The sequence below is a fragment of the Pavona decussata genome, unplaced genomic scaffold (genome assembly GCF_977016875.1).
Source record: "Pavona decussata unplaced genomic scaffold, jaPavDecu1.1 SCAFFOLD_366, whole genome shotgun sequence".
Lineage (NCBI taxonomy): Eukaryota > Metazoa > Cnidaria > Anthozoa > Scleractinia > Agariciidae > Pavona > Pavona decussata.
In genome coordinates, this window is record NW_028145742.1 from 2,068,880 (window position 1) to 2,091,024 (window position 22,145).

The 22,145-nt window shown below is 40.4% G+C and overlaps 2 protein-coding genes and 1 non-coding gene across 6 annotated transcripts; 2 read left to right on the forward strand and 1 right to left on the reverse strand.

Annotated features, from left to right (window-relative positions):
* Nucleotides 1–22: 22 nt before the first annotated feature.
* LOC146452725 (uncharacterized) lies at nucleotides 23–19,107 on the reverse strand. Of its 3 annotated transcripts, XM_085097281.1 has the most exons (12): nucleotides 17,088–19,107; nucleotides 13,368–16,360; nucleotides 12,646–12,819; nucleotides 11,788–12,042; nucleotides 10,946–11,179; nucleotides 9,255–9,410; nucleotides 5,641–5,832; nucleotides 4,942–5,025; nucleotides 4,642–4,713; nucleotides 3,360–3,533; nucleotides 1,780–1,953; nucleotides 23–1,018 (listed from the first exon to the last, which is right to left on the reverse strand). In XM_085097281.1, the coding sequence occupies exons 2-12, from the start codon at nucleotides 16,354–16,356 to the stop codon at nucleotides 831–833; spliced, it is 4,692 nt and encodes a 1,563-aa protein (XP_084953407.1). In that variant the 5' UTR covers nucleotides 16,357–16,360; nucleotides 17,088–19,107; the 3' UTR covers nucleotides 23–830. The 3 variants fall into 3 exon arrangements, with proteins under 3 accessions (XP_084953407.1, XP_084953408.1, XP_084953405.1); XM_085097282.1 differs by lacking the exon at nucleotides 4,642–4,713; XM_085097279.1 differs by lacking the exons at nucleotides 23–1,018; nucleotides 1,780–1,953; nucleotides 3,360–3,533; ... (1 more) ...; nucleotides 4,942–5,025; nucleotides 5,641–5,832 and having other exon boundaries at nucleotides 8,122–9,410.
* On the forward strand, nucleotides 2,340–22,117 carry LOC146452726 (uncharacterized). Of its 2 annotated transcripts, XM_085097303.1 has the most exons (4): nucleotides 2,340–2,440; nucleotides 4,089–4,168; nucleotides 19,704–19,807; nucleotides 20,690–22,117. In XM_085097303.1, the coding sequence occupies exons 2-4, from the start codon at nucleotides 4,092–4,094 to the stop codon at nucleotides 21,697–21,699; spliced, it is 1,191 nt and encodes a 396-aa protein (XP_084953429.1). In that variant the 5' UTR covers nucleotides 2,340–2,440; nucleotides 4,089–4,091; the 3' UTR covers nucleotides 21,700–22,117. The 2 variants fall into 2 exon arrangements, with proteins under 2 accessions (XP_084953429.1, XP_084953430.1); XM_085097304.1 differs by lacking the exons at nucleotides 2,340–2,440; nucleotides 4,089–4,168 and adding an exon at nucleotides 19,243–19,366.
* On the forward strand, nucleotides 9,774–9,860 carry Trnastop-uca (transfer RNA opal suppressor (anticodon UCA)). Its single transcript has one exon. It is a non-coding gene; the product is annotated as a tRNA-Sec (tRNA).
* Nucleotides 22,118–22,145: the final 28 nt, after the last annotated feature.

Consider the following 22,145-nt stretch of genomic DNA (forward strand, 5'->3'; position numbering starts at 1 on the left):
AGAATAATTTTATTTTCTCTCCTTCTTTGTTTTTTTTTACATTGTTTGTGCTTGTTTAGCTGTTCATCACATTGTGTCAACATTGTTTATTTTGGCATTTAAAATGGTTGTTGTCCAACACTGTAGCTTTGTCGAAACCTTACAATTAGGTTTCGTTTAAACACCTCTTTAGTCTTTGCAGTCCAAAAATGGTGTTCTCTCACGTTCATTTAAAACCTGTGCAGTGCAGTATATGCATCACTGGAGACATAAATACCATCAGTGGATGATACACCATCCACTTTACTCTAAAGATGATGTCCACTCAGGTTTTTGAAACAATAGTCTCTTCTTATCAGATAGGTCACACTAGCAATGATATGTTCTGGCTTTCAACCATTTTGCTGTAGTGTATTGTGGAAGAGAAAAATTCCTGGTCCTGGACTGGTGGCAAAGGTGTTATCTTGTATTATATTATAGTGTTGTAAGACGGTTAATGACATCTATAGAAAGTGTGTGAATGAAGTTCTTTTAATTGTAACTGATTGGTGTTGCAGTCAATGCACACAATCGCAGAATTTCCTCCTGGTTGTATATTCTTTTTTTTTGTTGTTGTTTCAACATTACGCCTGTAGATCAGTTCAGTTTAAAGTAGTTTAACAGAAGACATCATAGGAACGAGGCGAATTAATTGTTCTCCACACATTGGTTTCGTTTTCAAGTCCTTGACTACTAAAATCTTGAAACCTTCTGACTGCAAAGAACTTGCAAATAATTCGGGTTTTTTTAGGCGAATTGAAAGTGCCCCCAAAAATTTTGACGCAAAATCATCACTTAGGAGGCTCCCCAGACTAAAAATTAACATTACAAGGGAACAAGTTGCATAATCGTGTCTCCTTGTCAGGGCCTAGAGCAGTGCAATCTTTTGCCCCCGGCTGGAGAGCAGGATTGTTGCAGAAGCGGCTTCTCTCTTGAACACCCCCACCACAATCCGCGTCACACGGTAACCATGGTGACCACATACTGTATCCCCCATCAACTGTAAAATACAAAACGAGGAACAAGTAAATGATGTTGGTTATCTCTCGCCTTGCAGACACTGTTATTGCTGGGTATTTTTACAATCGGGTGTGTACGTCAAAATGAAATGAGTGCACTGGGTGGTAAATCAAATCTTTACAAATTGACAATGGAGACTTGCCCCTCTTATTACTGACATAAGTTGAAGTACTGGCGAAATTTAAATGCAGAAGAACTACTAAAAATATTGCGAACTATCCCAATTATGGACACGGTAACAGCGAACTTATACTTTAGAAAGGAAGTCGACAGGCTGGAAGAATAAAGGTACCGATATCTCAAGAGAAAACATCGTAAATCAGTCTCTCCAACTAAATGGTCGGGGAAAGTACATCTAGATTTCACAATGTTTACAGATTATCACTGAGTGCTACTTGGAGCAAATTGCAGCTATTTCTATTATGTAACCATTTACTTGTCCTGAGTATTTGGTAACTATGTACGCATGTGAGATGTCTTGCATGTGCGAGGTGTTTCAGTCATAAAGATGTCTCCATATTTTTTGTTTAGGTCAGCTCGTCCCTAATCGCCTCTAAACTAAGAAATTAAACCCCCGCCGTTTTTAAAAATAGCTTGTGTCATTAGTCTGCTTGTATTAAGATGGAGCGAGAGCCCAATGAACACGCTGCTTCTTTGAACACCTCAGTCCACAATTATAGATGACAGGAAATGGCTTAAAATGAGTAGTTTTATCTTGTTTTCACCACTCGCCATACATACCTGGACAAGTCCTTGAACTGCAAGCTCTACTTTGATAAGGGTGTCCGAAGCAAGGCTTCCCTCCATTCATAGGTGGAGGATTTGAACATGTTCTAAAGCGCCTCTGAATGCCACCTGTACCGCATGTTTGAGAACATGAGCCAAATTCGCTCCACGAACTGTATCCTCCATCAACTGTGGAAGCCAAAACATTTTGTTAATTTTTGTAGGACCGTTTCATCGACCGATAAGGTTGGAACATCGTTAAAAACAAGAAGATTACTAACTGGCTACAAAATTGCTAAAATTTATATTTTGGGAAATGATTCATTTTATAAGAACATTCGACAATGTTTCATCCTCGACCCTCGCTATTTGCCCTGGTTGCCAAAACCGTAAAAATTACGGCCTCTCTTTAAAAATAGATAAATTCAGGAGCCATAATTAATCAGGGATCTCCGATTAACTATGGCTCCTGATAAATCTCTTGAAGAAAAGTCATTTTAAATCCGGGATCTATTGGGAACGGAATTTCGCGCCAAAACCAACTGGCGCGGCTGCGCTGGCTCACCCGACTCGCCTGAAGTCGCTTTCAAACGAAGTGAGTCTTCGCGGACAAAGCGACATTTTGGTTTTATTTCCTATAAATTCACTCTGGAAGAAGCGAAAGAGGGCACCAAAGGTAAGTTGATAAAAGATTTATCTATGTACAGCTTCTTTTAGCTTAAACAACTTTTGATAGTGTTAATAAATTCTTGCAAGTACATCTGCTTTAGACATCGATCGACATCCACGGATGAACACTTTGCGGGTTTTTGAATCGTAAGCTTAATTGAAAATGTTTCCTCACTAAGTCAGAATTTATCTAGTTAGCAAAAGGTGAATGAATAATCTGTGAATTTTGGATGCTTCGCCTACATTTAAAGTCTTGTTTAGTTTTCGTCCACCGGTTGCCAGAATCAGATTGACATACACGGGGCATGGAATGGCGAGACCAAAATTACAAAGCTTCTCGACGTAAATGACATTACTCAAAACACTGTTGTTATAAAATAGGCTCAATATACGTTTGTCTCATTCGTTTGTCTCAGAGTTGTCCCTTTATAGATCACAATACATTTTGCTGTTTGTTGCGATTGGTAAATTCTCTCGTCTGACAGGCATATCGTTTAAGGACGGTGCCTACTAATATCGAAGTATTTTTGTGCGGTTTATGACTATGCGGGAAAAGTAGATCTTAGCAAGGCCTATTGGAATCCGAAAAGAAAATTGGGGGTAACCACGCATTTTTCAGAGATAACTGAGTAATAATATCTCTAAAAAGCGCCAAAATATAAAGCAATGTATGGGATTTTCTCCTAAATTGAAGCTTAATTATCTCTGAAAAATGCATGGTTACCCCAATTTTCTTTTTAGATAACAAAAGCATTTGCTAAGTTCTGCCTTCTCCGTAAAGTTTTAAACCGCGCAAAAATATTCCTGCATTAGTATGCACCACCCATAGGAAACCCGAGTATCTTGCGATGCGCAGAACGTATGCGCAGTAACAATAGTAGGCACCGTCCTTAATACTTTTATTGACCTTTTGTACAACACAGTACCTGGACATCCTTTGCGATTGCAGCGTTTCACTTGAATAGCTGGCCCTAATACGTGACACCTCTTTCCGCCCCCACTGGGAACGGGCCTGTTACAAATTCGAGTTCGCACCTGAGCACCTCCGCCGCATGATCTGTCACATGTTCCCCAATCAGACCATTCACTATATCCCCCGTCTAGGGTAGAGTGAAAACAGTTGTCGATTAAAGTTAAGTACAACCTGAGATACAAAGTAGCCTTTCAAGTGACCAAAATAAGAACAAACTTTGTTATATAGTACCTAGACTTTCACTCAACAAAACGAGCACTGTGATTGGTTGATTCTTGGTCACGTGCCCCTGATCAAATACAAATTAATGTATCCCGACCGGGATACTGAATTCCGCAGTTGTTGCCCTCTCAGTTGTTTGTTTTGCTATGATTGTTGGAGGGAAAGTCGAAATATATAACAAAGCACTTAATGTATGGTCCCTCGGGAAACTAGTTAGTTTTGTTTTCCGTCGAGTCCTGTTGTTTCCCTCGACGAAGCATTAGGACTCTCGAGAAAACAAAACTAACTGTTTCCCTCGGGACCATACATTAAGTGCATAATATTCAGCTACACTTTAGCTACAAGTAAAATTCTCTGGCAACATTCAACGAGGGGTCTTGGGTTCGAGCCACACGTTGGGCGCATCCTTTTTTTTTTCAGACAAAAAATCCTGATTGTTTTATTTTGTTGCGAATCACAGGTTATGAACTTCTCAGAAGGTAATCAATCTGCTCTACCTACTGAAGAAAGTCAGCCAGCGCCGAAATGTTTCGATGCAATGTAAGTATGTATAAGAAAGTAACTTTATGTAATCGCATATCGTATATGAACAAAGGCTCGTTTTAATGCAAAGAGCCCAAACTGACATGAAACGAATTCAAAGTAGTCATGCTTCCATCCATGATATAAAAATTACAAGCTTCCCAATGTTATTTATACCCCCCCCCCCCTCCCCTCTTCCCCCCTTCCCTCTTGCCCGCAAATCTCAGAGGCTGGAATGGGAACGGTGAAAAGCCCTCCCGAATATATGCGCAAGCCAGGGTGGTTAGGGATCACGGACTGTCAACTGTTTTAAGCTGTTAACTAGTGTTTTCAAGCTGTTTCTATAATGTCAAACCCGATCAATCTTGAAGCGAAAGTTTTTCCACCGAAAAAAAAAAGGCTCCCACAAGCCCAGGTCTTACGGTATGTGCGAGGTTACTTCTTATCTTTAGAAACACACTGGTGTCTATTCAGTGTGCTATTTCTCATACCTATAGTTAGTGTCCGAGACAGGGCAGCTTCCGTGCCACTGTTCACGCTTGGGATACTAGGATAGTGAAAACCTAAAGTGACAAATATAGTAGATGATCAAATTAATGTTCCTCGGTTGACTACAGATCTATTGGCCTACATTTCCACATGCATCTCCTCCCTGTTATCATAACTTTCAGTAAGCGAACATAAAGTAAAGCTAACCGGTAGGTTAGGGCAAACTTTCGACCTTTTTGCACATATTTGGTATGTGGTAGTTTTGTTGTTGAAGGTCTTGAACTAATTTTTTCCAAATATACCTGAAAAGAGTGATGCTTGATTATAAGCGAATGGTCTGCTTTGTTGTCCGGCAAGGACTGAACCTGGTAGCATCAGAGGATATGCTGAAATGTAACAACGAAAATGTTAAATCACGAACAAGTCTGCATTTACCAGAAATAGGAAGCTTTACTTTAACCAATAAGGTCATAAGTACGGCCGTAAGATTTATTAATTCATCACTTCAATTTTTTTATTCGTTAATTATACGTCTATTCGTTCACTCGTTAAGTTGTATTCATCCATTCTTCGTTGGTTTCTCGTCAATCCTTGTGCATGGGCTTGCATTCATTTGCTTTTTTGTCCATTTTTATATCCTTTCATTAATTAATTAATTCTTTGTTTTATGCTTACTCTTTTATTGTTTTGTTTTTCTTTTCATTCATTTGTGCGTCCTTTTATTGTTTTTCTTTCACTCATTCAGTCCTTGGTTTATTCGATCGTTTATCCCTCTTGGATTCATCTTTTCGACCGGCCGTTGCTCTGTTCATTCGCTTGTTGTTCCATTCAACCAACTCGTTGTCCGTGCGTCCGTCAATCCAGCCATCCGTTTTCTCTTTCGTTCTTTCGTTTACGTATTCATTCTCAGTGTTGGTTCATAAAGCTCTGATCTGATCTCGGCCCAATTCCCCCAAACCCTCACGTACATAATCAACCGCTCAGACGGACTGCTGTCTTACCTGGGCATACTCGATCAAAGCATGAATGATGTTGGATGGAAATCCCGCTACATAGTCTTGGGAAAAGCGTTGGATTAATGCAGGAGCGCCTGCGAGCACGAAATCCAACACCACACGTCTTGGAGCATGCGCTCCAGGCACTCCATGGTGTGAACAGTTGATGGCTCATATCGTTTGTTCTGGGAGTAAGTCCTGTGAAAGAGATAGAGATATTACAGTGAACGCCAGTTACTACGTGGAATTTGTTTATTCAGTTAGTTGGCCCACATCATTGAGAATACATTAGCTCTGAGAGGGGACTGTTTGAGATGACATTGACTGACGTTTGGACAACCTGAGCGGAAGTGATCTTCAGAGTCAGGTAAATTGTGTAACGGCAGTAAATGGTATATATGTCTCTGGTTGTTGACTTGATTGTCAGTGAAGTCGAAATGCTATTGAGCAATTAGATGTAGCTCAATAACATTTTTACGAACGCGCCGACTAGTCAGGAATCGATCCCACAGGGGTGCTCATAAAGGCTTTTGGGAGCACGATGTTTTCCTTGTACAATCGATCTTTTGCTGACGGACATTTCCCAGTGGACACCTACTCTCTGGTGCCAGCGCCAAAAAACAAGGACACTTTTTCAACCTCCCCTAAGCAAACACCTTTCAGAAATGAATGCATGGTTATAAACGTGGCGCCAAGGGTGACCGTCCATTGCACGAGTTTGGCTTTTCTTCTAGAAAAATGCCTGATGGCATTCAGGAACCACGATGTTGCAAATGTTTAGTTACCGCAATAGGACTAAAAACTTATCGAGTAGGTAACACAATGTAACTCTTTGGGTCAGCCAATTTGGGAGGGCTGAAAACGGACAGATTTGTGCGTGTCTGTTACAGCAAGGAATCCAAAAATACAGTTTACTACAGCTTTGGTCAGGCGTGCTAAAAGCTTGTTACTTCAAGGTTGCATTATTACTGCTAGAACACTTGCTGCACATCACGTCCGATCTTAGGTAAGAGTTTTACACTTCCTAGGCTACGGCCAAACCGTTTGTTTTCCCTCAAAATGTACAGAGCATCAAAGATCTGGGTAAGCCTATATTGCAACCATTATCGGGATACAGCAATGTGTCTCATGCCATGAGCACCAAAACGAGGAACTAGTTACAATAAGACCAAGCGATGATCTCTTGTTAAGGGGCTGCGTACGTCATCAGAATGGAATTAGGCGGTCCTCTTGCTCAGAGGTCGCTTTTGCGTAAAAGTCGGGAACTGAGAAGGAACGAACTCAGTGGCTTGCTGGTTTCGTTTATACACCCGCACGCACGCATTATCGGATGGATCAAGGTGCTATCAGCTGAGGAAAGGGAATTACCTGAGTGAGGCTAATATCAGCTTCATAAGTGGGGAATGGTTATTAATCGCGATATTCGCTGGTTACCGATATATTTTTGTTCTTATTCAATTTTTCCTGGGAACCGAGACAGCCGTCTCTCATCGCTCCCCGCCTCTAAAAGGGCCTCGTGTTAAGGAGGGGGATCTCAGGGATGGTCTTTCCCTCCCTCAGTGCTTTATATCTAGTATTTCGGCTAGCTATAGGGTTGCGGTTAGAAGCATAGAGAAGTGCGTTTGAGAAATATAGCACAGAGAGGTTCAAAGACAATAAAGGGTTATTGTTACCACTCCATTGATGTGAGTTTGAAAATAGACGGCTTGTAATAAAACATGCTTTATTGAAAATTTTCTAAGATGAAAATATATTACAAGGATGTAGTACATTTAACAAAGCAAATAACACGGACTAGCCCTCCAAGGATCCACCAAACATTACTGCAGTCTGAATCATCACGTCCTCAGGAGTGGTAACTTTCCGAGCAAGCTGAAAAGCGTTTCACTTCAGAAACATCACGTTTTAAAACATTAGCATGTTATAGCGAGAAAAGCGAAAGAGTTAGCTGAGAAAAATTTGTTATAGCACAGGAAACACCTAGGCCATTTAATAAAATCATGCAGTAAATGTTACTTGGTTGGCGGATTCTTGCATGGTTATCCAACAAGGGAACAAGACAAAGCCTGCGATTCTCAACGAGGAGGTTGCGTGGAAATACGACAAGTTCTTGATTGCAAAATCAAAAATAAATCTGTTATTTTGGTTAGAGGGTAACAGTAGCATTAAAAAACTCTTAGATTTCTTAATCAAGGATTTCCAACAATTATACTTGCTCCTTTAGTGTGCTTATGTTTACTTTATGTGAGCTTTTCGAATTATTCAAAAACATCTACTTTATATAGATAGCCACTGAGCTGTGTTCCCAAAAAGCGAATGGCCCATGCAGGTTACATACCAAAAAGGGCCTTTGTTTCTCCTCATAAAAAATAAAGTTTAAGAATGTTGAAAAAAAAATTGCTCACTCAAACCTCTTTTAAGCGACCACCTCCTAATGATGCCTGGGAAAAGCGTTCGTCTACTAGAGGTCGTTGCTTACAGTTGATGTCAATGTTGTTAGAGCTGTCATGGTCAAGTTCTTTCTTACAGCTTAATCCATGAATTAATTTTGCGAACTAGCAAGAGTGTGGTGAATAATGTACTCAAATAATTGCAGTCTTAAGCTTAATGAACCGTCTTTTTTTCTCTCACTAAGTTAATAAATATATAAATTGATAGTTTAATAAAATGTTAATTATCTACATTCCAAATGGTTACCATATTTCCTTATTGTAATACTTTGCCACCCTTCTTGTTGTTTATGTGATTCCGTGACAAAATATCACTAAGTAGACCTTTTTCTCTTAGTTCCCCTTCAGTTACAACTTTCCCCGCATTTGAAGCGGGTTTAAGCCTCTTCCTCCAGGGAAAGCTGTGACGGAGGTGAAATCCTTTGTTCAACTGTGCTTGAAAACCGGGGTTGTTAGCTAAGTAACCGGCGGACATAACAGACCTAGAGTTTGATCCTCGGATAGTTTGAAAGCTGTTAGCTAATGCCAATGGTTCAACGAGAGGTTTAAGATACGAAGCTTTACCCATTACAATATGATTATAACTTTGTTTGACACTATTGGCGGGAGCATCACCAGTGTTAAGATAGCCATTTGGGAAGAGAGTACCTCTGATATTTTGGTTCTGGTATAGTCCACCTGCGTTTGCTAAGGCATTAGCTTGTACCCTGGGTTTTAATCTGTCTGTAGGAAAGTTTGTTTTATTTGTGAAGTAGAAGGCATCGTTAGGGTATCTAAATTGTGTAGGTTTGCTTAACTGCCACTTATAAGTATTTGGGCGCGCGGCATGCGGTTTTGCGAAAGGGAAAAGCTTATTCAACAAATACAAGTTGGAACGGGAAATAACAAAGTGACCACCATTATACGACTTCAAAATCGGGATATTTTTAATTAGCGAAAAAGGTATCACCCCTGAAACTGATGGGATAATTTTCTGATTACTCAGTTGCCTCGGGTGAGGACGATTTTCCATTTGGCCGTTCGAGGTCAAACCGAACCTATTGCGAGCTCTGTGGCCCCAGACATTAGAAGATGTAATATATTGATGAATGGTATTCCCCTGCCGTGACACAAAACTAGGAACAAAAGCAGAAGCTCTCCATTGGTTAGAAAGCACCTTCATATCCTTACCTGTAAATCGATTAAAGTAAGGTTGATTTTCTATATAACTTTGCAGTGGATTGGCTGGAAAAGCTACTTGGTTGATAGGTTGTAGAGGGAATTTTACTTGATTGATTTCCGGCCCGATAACGGTGGGGGGCGGTGCGATAGTTTTCTCAGTTTCACCTAAAAACAAAACAAGCATGTGTTAAATAATATTTAGAGGTCATGGAAATATTGCATTGCCGCATAGAATTCCCCGGTTATCAAAGAAAAAAACACAAAAGAGCATACAATTGTAGACCAACGTATCATTGCGCATGCGCATATCGGTATTTAGAGTTAAAAAACAAATTTTTCTTTCCGGAGGAAATCACTCAGTTCAGTTGCATTTCGTCTTTTAGCGAAATCAGAAAAAAACTGCATAATTGTGTTCTGGATAAAAAGAAGTAGGTTTGAAAAATGGGAGGTATGTTTATAACGCACCACAAGCATGCGAAGGTAAATTGCTGAAATAATAAATACTCGATTGTGTACTTTATAATAGATGCGCGGATGAGCCTCACTGGTGTGGGGTGCAGGCTTCAAACCTGTAGCCGATTAGCGTCGGAGCGGTTCAATTCCGCCTTCTGCGCGGCTTTTCTTTTCTCTTCAGGAAATAAAATTTGTAACCATTTTATAAGGCATGAAGATGGATGCCAACTTTATTCAATTACCTTATCATTTCCAATTGAAAAATTTCCTCCGGAAATCTCGCACGATTTGAACAATATTCAAGTTAAAATGAGCTGTCGGGGATATAATTCTACTTTTTTCCAATAAAATCCTTGAGCTAATCATTATTTATATTGAGTTCCTAAGATGATTTTCATGTATGCAATTTATGCGGAGAAAAGGTTTTCCTCTCGGACTCAAAAATTCAGGAAATTGCCTATTATGCATGCATTTGTATTTTTATGTGATGAATAAAAAGGAAGGCTTTCACCCTCATGACATTTTTCAGTGGGGGAACATTTATGAACGACCGCAGGAAAATTCGGTTGGTTTTAATTTTAAAACCATAACGTCTTAAGTTTACAACAGTAATTAAATATTGATGTGAGGTCAAGTGTGACATGTGGCGTTACAAAAATACAGAATTTATTAACCGGTGGTTAATTCTTTGTGTGTGTCTCCTTGGATTGAAATATAACGATAAAACATTAAGAAAGCGAGCTCTGTCAACCACCGAACCATATTTGGAGAGGATAGCCGATACCCCGCCAGAAAATAATAACAATTCTTTATTTTATTATAAAGCTATGAACATTTAATTGAATTTGATGTTTTAAACATTGCGTTAGCCGGACTGCTGTCTGTTGGAGCTATGTTCAGGTGGACAATTTGAAATAGCCGTCCACTGATTTAGCATTACCACTGATAAGCACGTAGGCCATTGTGCTGAAATAAATATATTTCGTGGCCCTTGATCATGACATTCCTGTCCGAAGCGACTAAAATGAAAAGTGTAATTAAAGATATGTCTAGAAATGTACGCTAATAAGATTCATGAACTGTATGATAGACATGACAAGGTGTCCCCTAACCTTAATTCTCAATAAAACACACATAATTCTGAAGTCATATGAAAACGACAAAAAGGCCTGTATTATATGAAGTACCCAAATTCAGGAATTGGTGCATGTCTGGACATAAGTGAATTAAAGTAGGCGTTTAGTTACCTGTTGGGGCTCCACACAGTGTTTCCACATCTTTAGCTGAAAGGTACTTCTCCCAGAACGAAATGTCGCCACTGTCAAACTTGGTGCAGTGAAAGTGAGGACTGTAATTTGGCCGGCCAATCATTAGAAGAGTATTTGTGTCTGTCACGTGACAGCCTTTAGAATGACAGCCAATACAATGCTCACTTCCCTTTGTATGCGCTTTTAACTCGCAGTTCACATACATCTTCATTCCTAAAGACAAAAAAAATCGAAAATGAATAAACTATTTGTCTTCTTGAAGAACTGATAGAGAGAACTGATAGAAGAACTGATGATTTAATAATAATAATAATAATAATAATAACTGGACATTTTTACAGGACAAGTGACAACAATTCTCGATGAGATCATGCCTATGAAAAAAATACAAATGCATCCAAGCGATAAGCCCTGGCTAACTCCCCACATAAAGAACGTTACCAAAGATCGACAACGAGCTTACATCAAGGGTGATGGGGAGAAATATCAACAACTTCGAATCAAAGTATCCAAATCGATCTCAAAGGCCAAACTGGACTACTACCAGAACAAAGTAGCTACAACACGTTCTAAAAACCCTTCAAAGTAGTTCAAATCCATCTATCGCATCAGTGGAAGAATTTGCAATTTGCATGCATGAACAGCTGCAAATGTTTAAAGGTTAAGTTGTAGTTAAGTAGTACTGAAAACACGCACACGGCGTTAGACTGCTACTGAAAGACAATAAAAAAACATTCAGTCAAAAAAAAAAGTGCAGGAAAATTAGGATAATTCTTGGAGTTTTTTTCTTAGATGATTTGATTTATTTATCGCTCGTTTACCTTCACTTTTCTTCCAAGTAACAAGGATATCCTGCCATTTTCGGACAGTGACAGGAATTTGCAAACAAAACTCTTGATCAGCAATGGCTAAGTCAACTCTCAGATTTCCTTGCACTGTGTATAGACTAAACCCTTTGGAATTGAATGTTGAGGCTCCAGAATCAACGATATAGTTCATGTCGTTGTACTTCAAAGCTTCCTTGTCTAGTCGAAAGGTCATCTCAAAAGACAAGCCATCTTCACAAGTGTCAGGGTCTGAAATAAAATGCGGTACCTTTTGAAAGGCATTTGGAGTAAATGTCACCGATTACTAGATAGACCTATGGTCGGCTAGAAGATTTTTGACTTACATAAAGTTGTTGATTGATTTATTGATAGACGGGGGAGAGGGGTATGGACTTTCCGTTGGTCATAACTGAACTTTCCACGCTTTTTATAAAGCTGGTCATGAAGGTAGTCGTTTGGAACGTTTAGACTATGAAGCCGAGTTTTAAGCGAGTGAGTACTCTGACGAGGCAAAGCCGAGTTGACCGAGCTGATTATCACCTGGTGAGCGTCTTATCATCATCATCATCATCATCATCATCATCAGCCAACTGCACTGCAGTCGGTCACGAGCTTTCTCCACGCCTTCCGGTCTTGTACCATGCTTTGAATCTCTTCTTGCGTTGGTGGGTATGCCTGGCTGATTACGCTGGCAGTGTTCTGATGAAACATCAGCTTTGGGCGACCGGGCTTACGTTTGCCATGTTTGGGGTGGAAAAGGGCGTACCTGTTGACCAATTCATTCTCTGGTTTCCTGATGATATGTCCTAAGAAGTCTCTACAAACTAACTACTAACAACGCAATCATCATACCACTTATGCATCCTCCCGAGAAGTCACCAGCTCCCAGCCATGCATTATGGCCGTTAAGGTGTAGTCCCCCTCGGATAGCCCTCATTTCCCCGTGAGTCCGTATAGCAGGCCCAGGGCTGCCGGGGATCCGATCAATGATGAGTTTGTTGAGAGACCAGTGATAAGTTGGTCTTACTGAAAAATAAATGTAAACGAAAACAACCTTTAGCAGAGGTCAGGTATTCAACTTAATAGTTCAGTTTTTGTAGCAATCTCTTGACAATAACCTATTCTTGGACTAGCCAATACTTAGGATACATCTTAACATGAGAGGGCTTCATGACTTTAGCCTTTGAATATTTAAGGTGTTAAAGCGTTGAAAGGCACGTCAGTTTAGTAAAACTGTGGGTTACTTTAAGGGCGATTTACACGGTACGACTTTGTCGCATGCGACAAGCTTACGACAGGCCTACGTCACGAATTGTTTCTTGTAAATCAAACCTACAAATCGCTTACGACTGTCGTGTACGCCAAAAAAAAATGTCGTACGACAATCCCAGGTATAAGCAAAGTTGAAGGACGAGAGTTGTGCGCGAGTTTTTGCATTACGCGAGCAGCGCGCGCTCTAGAAATCGCATGCGACAGTCGTAAGCAAAAGTTGTACCGTCTAAATTGGCCTTTAGGCAACTTGTTGCCTGTCACCCATTGAGATGACCCGCTTCTAACGACCATAATAAACTTACATCTTTCAACATCCTTTGGATTTAATTTCACTGTCTGCATGGCATCATGATGACTTTTGCCCTTATCCGACCGTGTTACACTGGATCTAGGCCTTGTTGGGAAGCTAAGTTTCCTCTCCAAATCCTCGGGTTTTATATGCGCATTTTTTATTTCCAAAGAAGCTTGAGACTTCGTTGGTTTCTGTTTATCGTTGATTTTTACGTGTCCCTTCGTTTCTGGTTGTTTATAGTAATTAATCAGGTCTTCATTCTTCATTTTGTCGATGAGGTCTACAAAATCCTCGTTAGGAAGATCAAAACCGACACCATCGAAGACCACGTGATGTTTACCACCTTTCTTTTGAACAACACGACTTGGTTTATCCTGCTCGTCAAAAAACCTCTGTGAGGAAAGTTCGGGGGTATCTTCATGTGCAGACTTTCCTTCAAGTAACAATTTTTCAAGACTCTCGTCATCTGACGAATCCCTCTCTTGTGGTAACATTTTGAGTGTTCCTTCCCGTAAAGGAATCTTGAGGTTAACATTTGGATGCATTTCGTTCAATCCAGGATTGATGTGTGTACTTGGTAGCGAGTCTGACATGACTTTTGGCTCATGCACAGCCTTGTGGCCTCCATCGTGATATTTTTGCTGAGCAACTTTAAGTTCTAACTGCTGTGAATTTTCTCCTTGTTTAAACAACCCACCAAGCATTTGATTCTTATCCATAGAACTCCCTGTTCCTATGATAGTGGCATTCACTTTACCTCCTGTGATTAACACCCCATCTCCAATTTCACCTCCCTCTATTACTCCTCCCTCAATGATCCCACCCTTGATTTTACCAGCTAAAACAAGTCCTCCTTTGAGATGACCCCCTTCCATGACTCCACCTTTTAACACACCTCCTTCTATTGTTCCTCCTTTAAGCGTTCCTCCTTCTATACTACCATTCTTTAGCACGCCACCCAACATGGCACCCGCTTTAAGGGTGCCTCCCGAGATATCACCAAACTTGAATTCACCTCCTTCTATGTTACCCCCGTGTATAATACCACCCTCAACTTTGCCTCCCTTTATTGTCCCACCTTCTACCTCGCCTCCTTTCAGCAGACCACCTTGCATGCTTCCCCCTCGAAAGCGACCACCTGTGACCACTCCACCTTTCATTTCTCCTCCTTCTACGCTCCCTCCTAGAAGTCTTCCGCCGAAGATTTTTCCACCCAGTAACTTCCCTCCTTCAATTCTGCCATTTACTAAGTGTCCCCCTGACATTTGCCCGTTGGTAACCACACCACCGTCCATGGTTCCGTTCGTTATATGCCCACCAACAACTTGCCCTCCTTTTATAACACCGCCCTCTATCAATCCTGCCTTGATTTGCCCTCCTTGAATAACACCACCTGAGATTTGACCTCCAGATATTTTTCCTCCCATGATTCGAGTTCCTTTGAAAGGAATTGGAGACAATGTAGCATCTTGCTGTTTTGCAGCATCAGAATTGGCTTGTTTCATAGGCAAAGGAATGCGGAAAGTAAAATGTGGATTTCCAAAATTGCTCGGCCGGGCCTGTTGTAATGATTGTTCAGTTGGTAGGTTATTGTTATTGCCAAGTGGTCTTCGCATCCAATAAATAGGAGTTGCTGGTGGGAGGAATGATGCCATGTTTTCTTGTTCCGGTTCTCTTCCAGCCTTTTCATTATTGAAAAACGTTGGATTCGCGTCTCCATTTGAAGCAAAATCGTGTTCCTGCATTACGTCCACTCTTTCAGGGCTTCCCAGTGAAACCAGTTTTGTCACGTTTCCATGACGACGTCCATCGTGTTCGTCCGAAAAAGCCGTGACATTGTTTTGGCTGTTTGGTGTTTCTTGGTTATTTACCTTATAACTTTTGTCCTGCTCTGCAACTTGGTTAGGCCTTCTTCCCTTGCCAAAATGATCAAGCATTCCTTGAAAAAAGTTTTCAAAATCCTCTTGAGAGGGTGGGCGGAAGTTACTAGGATGTGATACTGAACCAATATTCTGAGTCGTGGAATCAACGTCTTTGTTTGATTTGCTCTTGTACGTATTGAAATGAGATTTTGTTGGACGAACTTTTTTCATTTTTATGGGAGGGGGCTCATCTCCATTATCGATGGCATCGTAGAAGTCATCGTCGTTACCACTGCTGTTCTCCTCTTTATCCGAAGAACTAGTATCATCCCATGTCATCTTGGAAGTGGGTGAAGATGTAGTAGGTGTGTATACTGTAGCATCATTGTAGTTGTTGTTATTGTTGTTTCTATTACTTCCGTTGTCGTTCAATGCATGGAAATAGTCTGAGAGTGTACTATTGTCGATCATGGATACTTCGTCGATATCCATACCATCCATATCTATTCCTCTAGAGTATGACCCTGGAAGGTCTTCCAAAGAGTCAATTGTCTTGGCAATATTTTGTCTTTCTTTGCTCAAGGCTTCTTCGACTTTTGTTCTTTTCTTCGCCCTTGTTTGTTGGTGACGATTGCTTTTGCTTGGAATCTTATGCCTCTTCATGGATGGAGGTTCTACATCACCACGACTTTTAACGGAGAGGGTTTTACTTTTTGGCGACTTTTCAAAATTTTGAAGGCGTACCTTAGCAGTAGGGGCCGTTTTGTGTGACTCCTGATTTTGCAATCCACTCCTATGATTGTTCATTTCTTTCTTGTTTATTTCGCGATCAGAAACGCTTCTGTCGTGTGCGACATGCCCATTACCAAATCGTATTCGACGGTTAGCATGCTGGTTTATACTTTTTGACGTTTTGATACTTGGAATAACCGTATGGTAATCATAATTTTCGGTTGGCTGCCTGGAGTCTTCATATTCCTTTGTAGCACCATAAAGCAATGATACATCTCGATGTTCCTGGTATTTTACTGTTTCCAAGTTCTTGTTTTTCCTCTTTCGCCCGTGATGTCCTTTGTAAACCACGGCAGAACATTGTAAGCTGAACAGAACGATGGCGATGGAGACTATGGTCCTCATTTTTCTATATGAAACACAACAGAATCTCAAACAGTGAGATCACACCAGAAAGCATATTAAAAAAAAAGGAAAAAGATATCATATGCTGTGGGACAGATAAAGGTCTGACTGGCGAGGTTTTGAATGCAAAATCATGATTAGGAAAAAAGTAAACAGTTAACGGGTCCACATTCATCTCGAAAAAATGCAAATTTTAATGACAACTGAGAAAGGTCTTGCTCCAGACAGGTAATACTCATACCAATTCACCCAGACCTTCATAGATCACCGGAGGCTTGAGAAACTCATGAGCTGAAAACTGTCACCTGCGTTTGTAGTCATGTGAGTTGCTCGGGAACAAAGGAATCTAAATTCTCCAGTCATCTTTCAGGCGATTGTTTTCCTGGGTCAATTAGCAACACTTCTTTTCAAACGTTTGGACTAAATAGTTAAATTTGACAAAGCGGCTGAATATGACTAACAAGGTAAATCAAAACCATCGCACCAGCGTTTCCGAGATACAATCCCCATAGGTGGGAATCTTTTCTTTTTATCCGTGGTAGCCGAATCCTTAATGAAATTTAGAGTGTATACACTGAATAAAATGAAGAATATGTACAATACATTCTTATTTTTCTTTTTAAATCGATAGGAAATAGTATATTTCTAACTTAAATTAACCAATGATTACTTATAAAATGAACCCCCCCAAACAAACGACAATGTGGTCATGTAATTTTCATTTGTCGTACCTTATTTCTCCTCAGTGTTTCACGGGACGGTCTCCCGTTTTCGATGCAACTTTCTTCTTAAGAGATGTCGGTGTCTGCCTTTGCATTTTTAATGTATAGTTTGTTGAACAAAAAGACCTTTCTTTCTTGTGTAGATGAAATTATTTCGTATTTAACCCATAAATATCAAGTTGCTGAAGATTGTTCTCCATAGTACAGTACATGGAGACGCTAACAACATCAGTGAAACCACGCAAGCGTATCCGAATTCAGAGATCATGAGATCACCTTGGAATGTGTATCAATCCATTAACGTTTGGCTGTTTTGTTACGAACCACAACATAACAAACGGTATATAAATCCTGCCGCAACCGTGTTTGGTATTCATAAGTGGAACAGGGGGTCGAGTTATTCACCATCCAATGCTAAGAGTTAATCCTAAAACAACTTATATAAGTTTCAGTATTACCAGTGTAATTGATCCAATGCACTTAAGCATGAGTCAAATCTGCAGAGGATAAACGTTTGTTACAAACCGAGATTAGATGAACGTTGCCATTGCAGTCTGGTTTCTTTGAAGGAATGTTGAGTGACCGTTTTTGTTAAAAACTCAGGATCATCCACGGGTTTTATTGATTTAGCGGGAACCCTTGTGGCCATGGTATATGAGCCATTACACGATGCACGAGAAATAGCGACCATTATAGCCAACTCGGCGCTACGTGCCTCGTTGGCTGTCTATCATCTCATATCCATCGCGCGCGCGCGTGGTATAACTGTTAATTACTAGTTAAGAATGATGTATTAATCGGTAAATGGCACAGGCATACTCGGAAAAATCCGAGTGCTCCTATCAGGAGTCGAAGCTAAGACCTTCCGATTACTAGCTCGGATGCTCTACCACTGAGCTACAGGAGACTCGTGGGGGAATAGGCCATTAAACTAGGTTCACGGGACAAACATCCTGCATACTGCTAGGATTGAAATGTCAATGTGTGGCATATGCGCAACGGAAATAATGTGATGGAATATGTTAAGCCTGGTGAATAAACAAGAACGATGTATTATTCAATAAATGACAGGCACACTCGGAAAAAAGTCCGAGTGCTAGTTGTTCTCACGTGATGGGATGCTTGCCCATCACAGTTTAGCTCTCAGTATATTTGTCAGGTTACCACAATAATCTACATAATCTACTGGTACCTGGAGCAAAAGGCACCAAGAAAATAAAGCGCCATGCCTATAAAGAGCACATTAAAAGGCACAATATCTACGCTGGAACTGTCGAACACCAGTCATATCCACCCAGGCCAGTGCACTAGCCATTGGGCCACAGTACCTAGTTGGAGAAGAAACTTTATAGGGTATAGTTGTATCCTAGTACTGTAAATTATGTTAAAGGTTCTTGGAATCGTTCGAATGCAGAAAGAACTCGCATAGATTGAACATGTTAGGAACTAATGGGATATTTGTACCAAAATTTGGTCAACGACGACACCATTACAATTAGAAGGTAAGAAGGGTTCCAAATCTGCATTGCACTTTCATTATTTAGCTAAAAGGCTTGCAATCTGTCCTCTTTTATTTGCATGATATTCATATAATCAGGAATAATACATTATCTCTCTGCCGTAAGGTTTTCGTGAGATTGAGAGTGTTTAAATCAAATATGGAGCGCAAATGAATATAAAGAAAGGAATACAGGAAAGCTTACGTTGCTAATGGTAACACGTTAACACAGAGGCGTGCTCAACCTCAGTTTAATGACTTTACAGTACGTGAACTTTCTTTTCTGCTTTGCAAAAAACAGTTGCAAAAGAAACTCCTTAATAAGTGTTAAAAACGAACGTTTCTTACTATTTTGGAGATTTTACAGGCAATTCCCGGTGCCGCCTTGAGTCCTCGAGTCAGGTGCATTCAAACCTCCGTGTCATTCATTAAGTGTACATGTACTGAATACAAGGCAAGCTTTTGCCCTGAGTAACAATAGTTATTCTTGCAACATCAAGTTAACTGTAATGGTTTAATAGTAGAGCAAATTATTTTTCCTTTTAAATTTTGCGTATTAAATTTAGCAATTAATCTGTAGCCAGATTTTAATCAACAACACTCTCACTTGGCTGGTACCCGCCGCACGAGAGCAAAGTACCAGAAACGTGATATTTAATTCATGAGCTCTTCCTGCTTGGAACAACCGTAATCGCTTAGATCTTAGCAGAAGAACCGGAAAAAGCCAAGGACGCTTTTACAAAACAAATGATCAAGTGATAATCCAGCAAAAGGATTTTACAGTAGTAAGGTATGATCCTTTTTATCTCTGCTTTAAAAGTCATTTATTAGAAGGTGGAATTTATTTGTTATGAAAATTAATCTGATCTATGCCCTCTTGGTCTTAACTCCATAGACCAGTAGCAGAGTAAATTAAAACAGTGGTCTCCATTTTCCTTTCTAGTTTTCAAACGTTTAACTCGGCTCTACAGATAATCAGCTTTTGACCCTGCTAGAGGGAATTGGCTGAAATTGCTCTGATTAGGTCGGAAACAAAAATAAAAACAAGTCACTGAATATTTATCCACACTATATTCTACAAAGCAAACAAAAGTTTAATGGGTTTTTGTTTGTATTTTTACTTTAAGGGCCACAATGAACTGGAAACTTGCATGGATTGTCTCAAATGCCTTCTTCTTTGCTTTGGCAACAGTTGCCAGCGCAAAGTGGCGTTCGGAATCGTCCAAAAGAGGTTTGTTAACATTACTATTTTTAATGGCACCTGACGTAAGTCCATAGAGTATTCTTGCCTAACGAGACACCAAGGGAAGTATTGCAGCTTAGATAACCCTTTTCCTTAATCCAACTTTAGAAGAGAAATGACTGGAAACTTGATTACTGCTTACGATTTTGTCAGAGATTGCTGTGTCCCGGTGTCTTGATAACAACATGGAACAGCCAATGAACGCAATTCGATTTCTTCGTTCGTCCGACACAATTACGCGCTCCAATTACGAGAAACCCCAGCCGGTTAAAAACATGGATATCTCGCAGACTAAACGAGGGCACGACGTCTACTAAAACAAATCAGGAATTATAAACTGGAACACCGTATTGTATCTTAAAGCTTGCTTATCAAACTCGGTACCAGTAAGATTACAGCAGATTTTGCAATAACTTCTCTGTCCTGTAGAGACGAGGCTTGCGTACTACATTTCGAACACATTAGTGACGCAGGTTTCTATTCGTGAGTCTAGTCAGTGTTACTCCAGTGTTCCTGAGACACCTTAAGCTTCTCAAGCTCTGTCCCTTCACACCTCCCAGATGTATAAAACAATACCAGCGAACTGGTAGAGGAACATAAGCAAAATGTCGATGGGTAGGCTGAGATTGACTAATATTCACCCAATCTGAGAATGTAAGGTAGCCTTTGCACCCTCATCATTCAAATTACTTTTCACCAGTCTCATAATTATATTTTGCGTCATTTTTGCTCCTCCTATTAGATGTGATGGGAGCATGGCTATTACGCATGGATGTGTGACGTTGGCTGGGATTATGTCATCTTCACTGAAATAAAACTGTGAGCGCAGATTAATTTCATGAATGAATTGTATTTTTTTCTTCTTTTCAGATGATATAATGGGTGTTCATCTAGGGCTTGGAGACGACCTATTCAGCTCAAATTTTGAGAGCAACCTGTTGAGGGATCAAGACAAACACGAGGATGCGAACCAAAGAGCAGCATTTCCTATAATGGACGCATTCAAGGAACACACCTTACTAACAGCTGATGATCTGAAAGAAAAGGTCGAGAACAGTTACTCCGACCAAAGTGGGATACGCCAAGCTGTTGATAACGCTCTCTTGAAACTTCACAAGAAGAAGGAACAGGCCGCAGCTGCAGCACACCCAGATGCACCTCATGCTTCTCATGTTGTCACCGCTAAGGAATTGGTCGATGAAGTGGTCAAACAGGAAATTGCAAGCCACCTGGGCAAGAATAACGCCGCCGACGGCTCGGAGCCAGAAGGAATCGAAAGTGCTATAGATAGCAATGATTTAAAAAATAAACTGCACCAAAAACTCGAAGAAATTACTAAGATTGAAACTAAACTGTTTACCCTCATTCGCGACGTGAAAGGTTTCTTATTGAAAAAGAAAAGCGACCAAGACGACAGCAAAGACGATTCATCGGATGGCGAAGACAATGACCTCGAAAATGTCACTCTGGACAGTCTAGTGTCCAAACGGAGCGAGATTCCTTTCAACATCGATCAGTTTCGCAGGAATGATACTTTGGTGGAGAACTTCATTCGTGACGCTCTTAAAGACGACTTCACTATCAATCCTAGTGAGTACGATGTGAGCGGCATTGAGAGTGGTGAGGACAACAAGGCTGCAAAGCAGGGGGAAACCCGGGATCTGCTCGGAAAAGAAGAAACACAGAAAGCAATGCTTAAAGAAGCAGTCCCTGGGGAAATCGAAGACATCCCAGTGTCAAGTTTAGAGCGGGAAATTGACGAGAATGACACCGTCGCTAGTGATCGTGGGATTACCCGTGATGCACTTGTGGACTCGCCTTTCTCGTCGTTAGATTACAAGAAAGTTACTGGAAAGCGATCCAGGCATTTTCTGTCATAGAGACAGGTCATTTAGCAACACAAGTACAACACAGCATAACTGTTTTTCTAGTTTCAATAAGAATGACTGTAAACTTTTCGTCTAAACCATGACGGAGGGCCGGTATTTTCGTGGCATTCAGCTTACTCTTAATTTTTGCTTTTTTGCGAAAGATATATTTTCATTTTAAAATTCTTATGCATAAGAGGAAATAATCAAGCCCGGCTGAGCATGGTATTAATAACATATTTTGCTAGTCAGGATGTTCAAAGAGATCAAAGCACAAATGGGAACACATTTTAAACATGTTTGAAGGGAAGCCATATTATTCATTGTTTAAGACATGCTCCGACCTTTGGACCGCGGTAAAAGATGAGCCAAACGTAATTATGTCGTTGACACTTAGATTAAAAAACTGAAATAAATTCAGGTTAACACACTGAAGTAATCAATTCATAGCAAATCTG

What these genes read in the sequence shown, in the direction of transcription:
- LOC146452725 (XM_085097279.1), bottom strand. Translation starts at nt 16,356, where the DNA reads ATGAGGACCATAGTCTCCATCGCCATCGTTCTGTTCAGCTTACAATGT. An exon ending in TCCAAAGGATGTTGAAAGAT is followed by an intron (nt 12,820 to 13,367) that starts GTAAGTTTATTA and finishes TTTATTTTTCAG; the next exon opens with TAAGACCAACTTATCACTGG. An exon ending in CTCGGGAGGATGCATAAGTG is followed by an intron (nt 12,043 to 12,645) that starts GTATGATGATTG and finishes ATTTTATTTCAG; the next exon opens with ACCCTGACACTTGTGAAGAT.
- LOC146452726 (XM_085097303.1), top strand. Translation starts at nt 4,092, where the DNA reads ATGAACTTCTCAGAAGGTAATCAATCTGCTCTACCTACTGAAGAAAGT. An exon ending in CCGAAATGTTTCGATGCAAT is followed by an intron (nt 4,169 to 19,703) that starts GTAAGTATGTAT and finishes TTTTACTTTAAG; the next exon opens with GGCCACAATGAACTGGAAAC. An exon ending in TTCGGAATCGTCCAAAAGAG is followed by an intron (nt 19,808 to 20,689) that starts GTTTGTTAACAT and finishes TCTTCTTTTCAG; the next exon opens with ATGATATAATGGGTGTTCAT.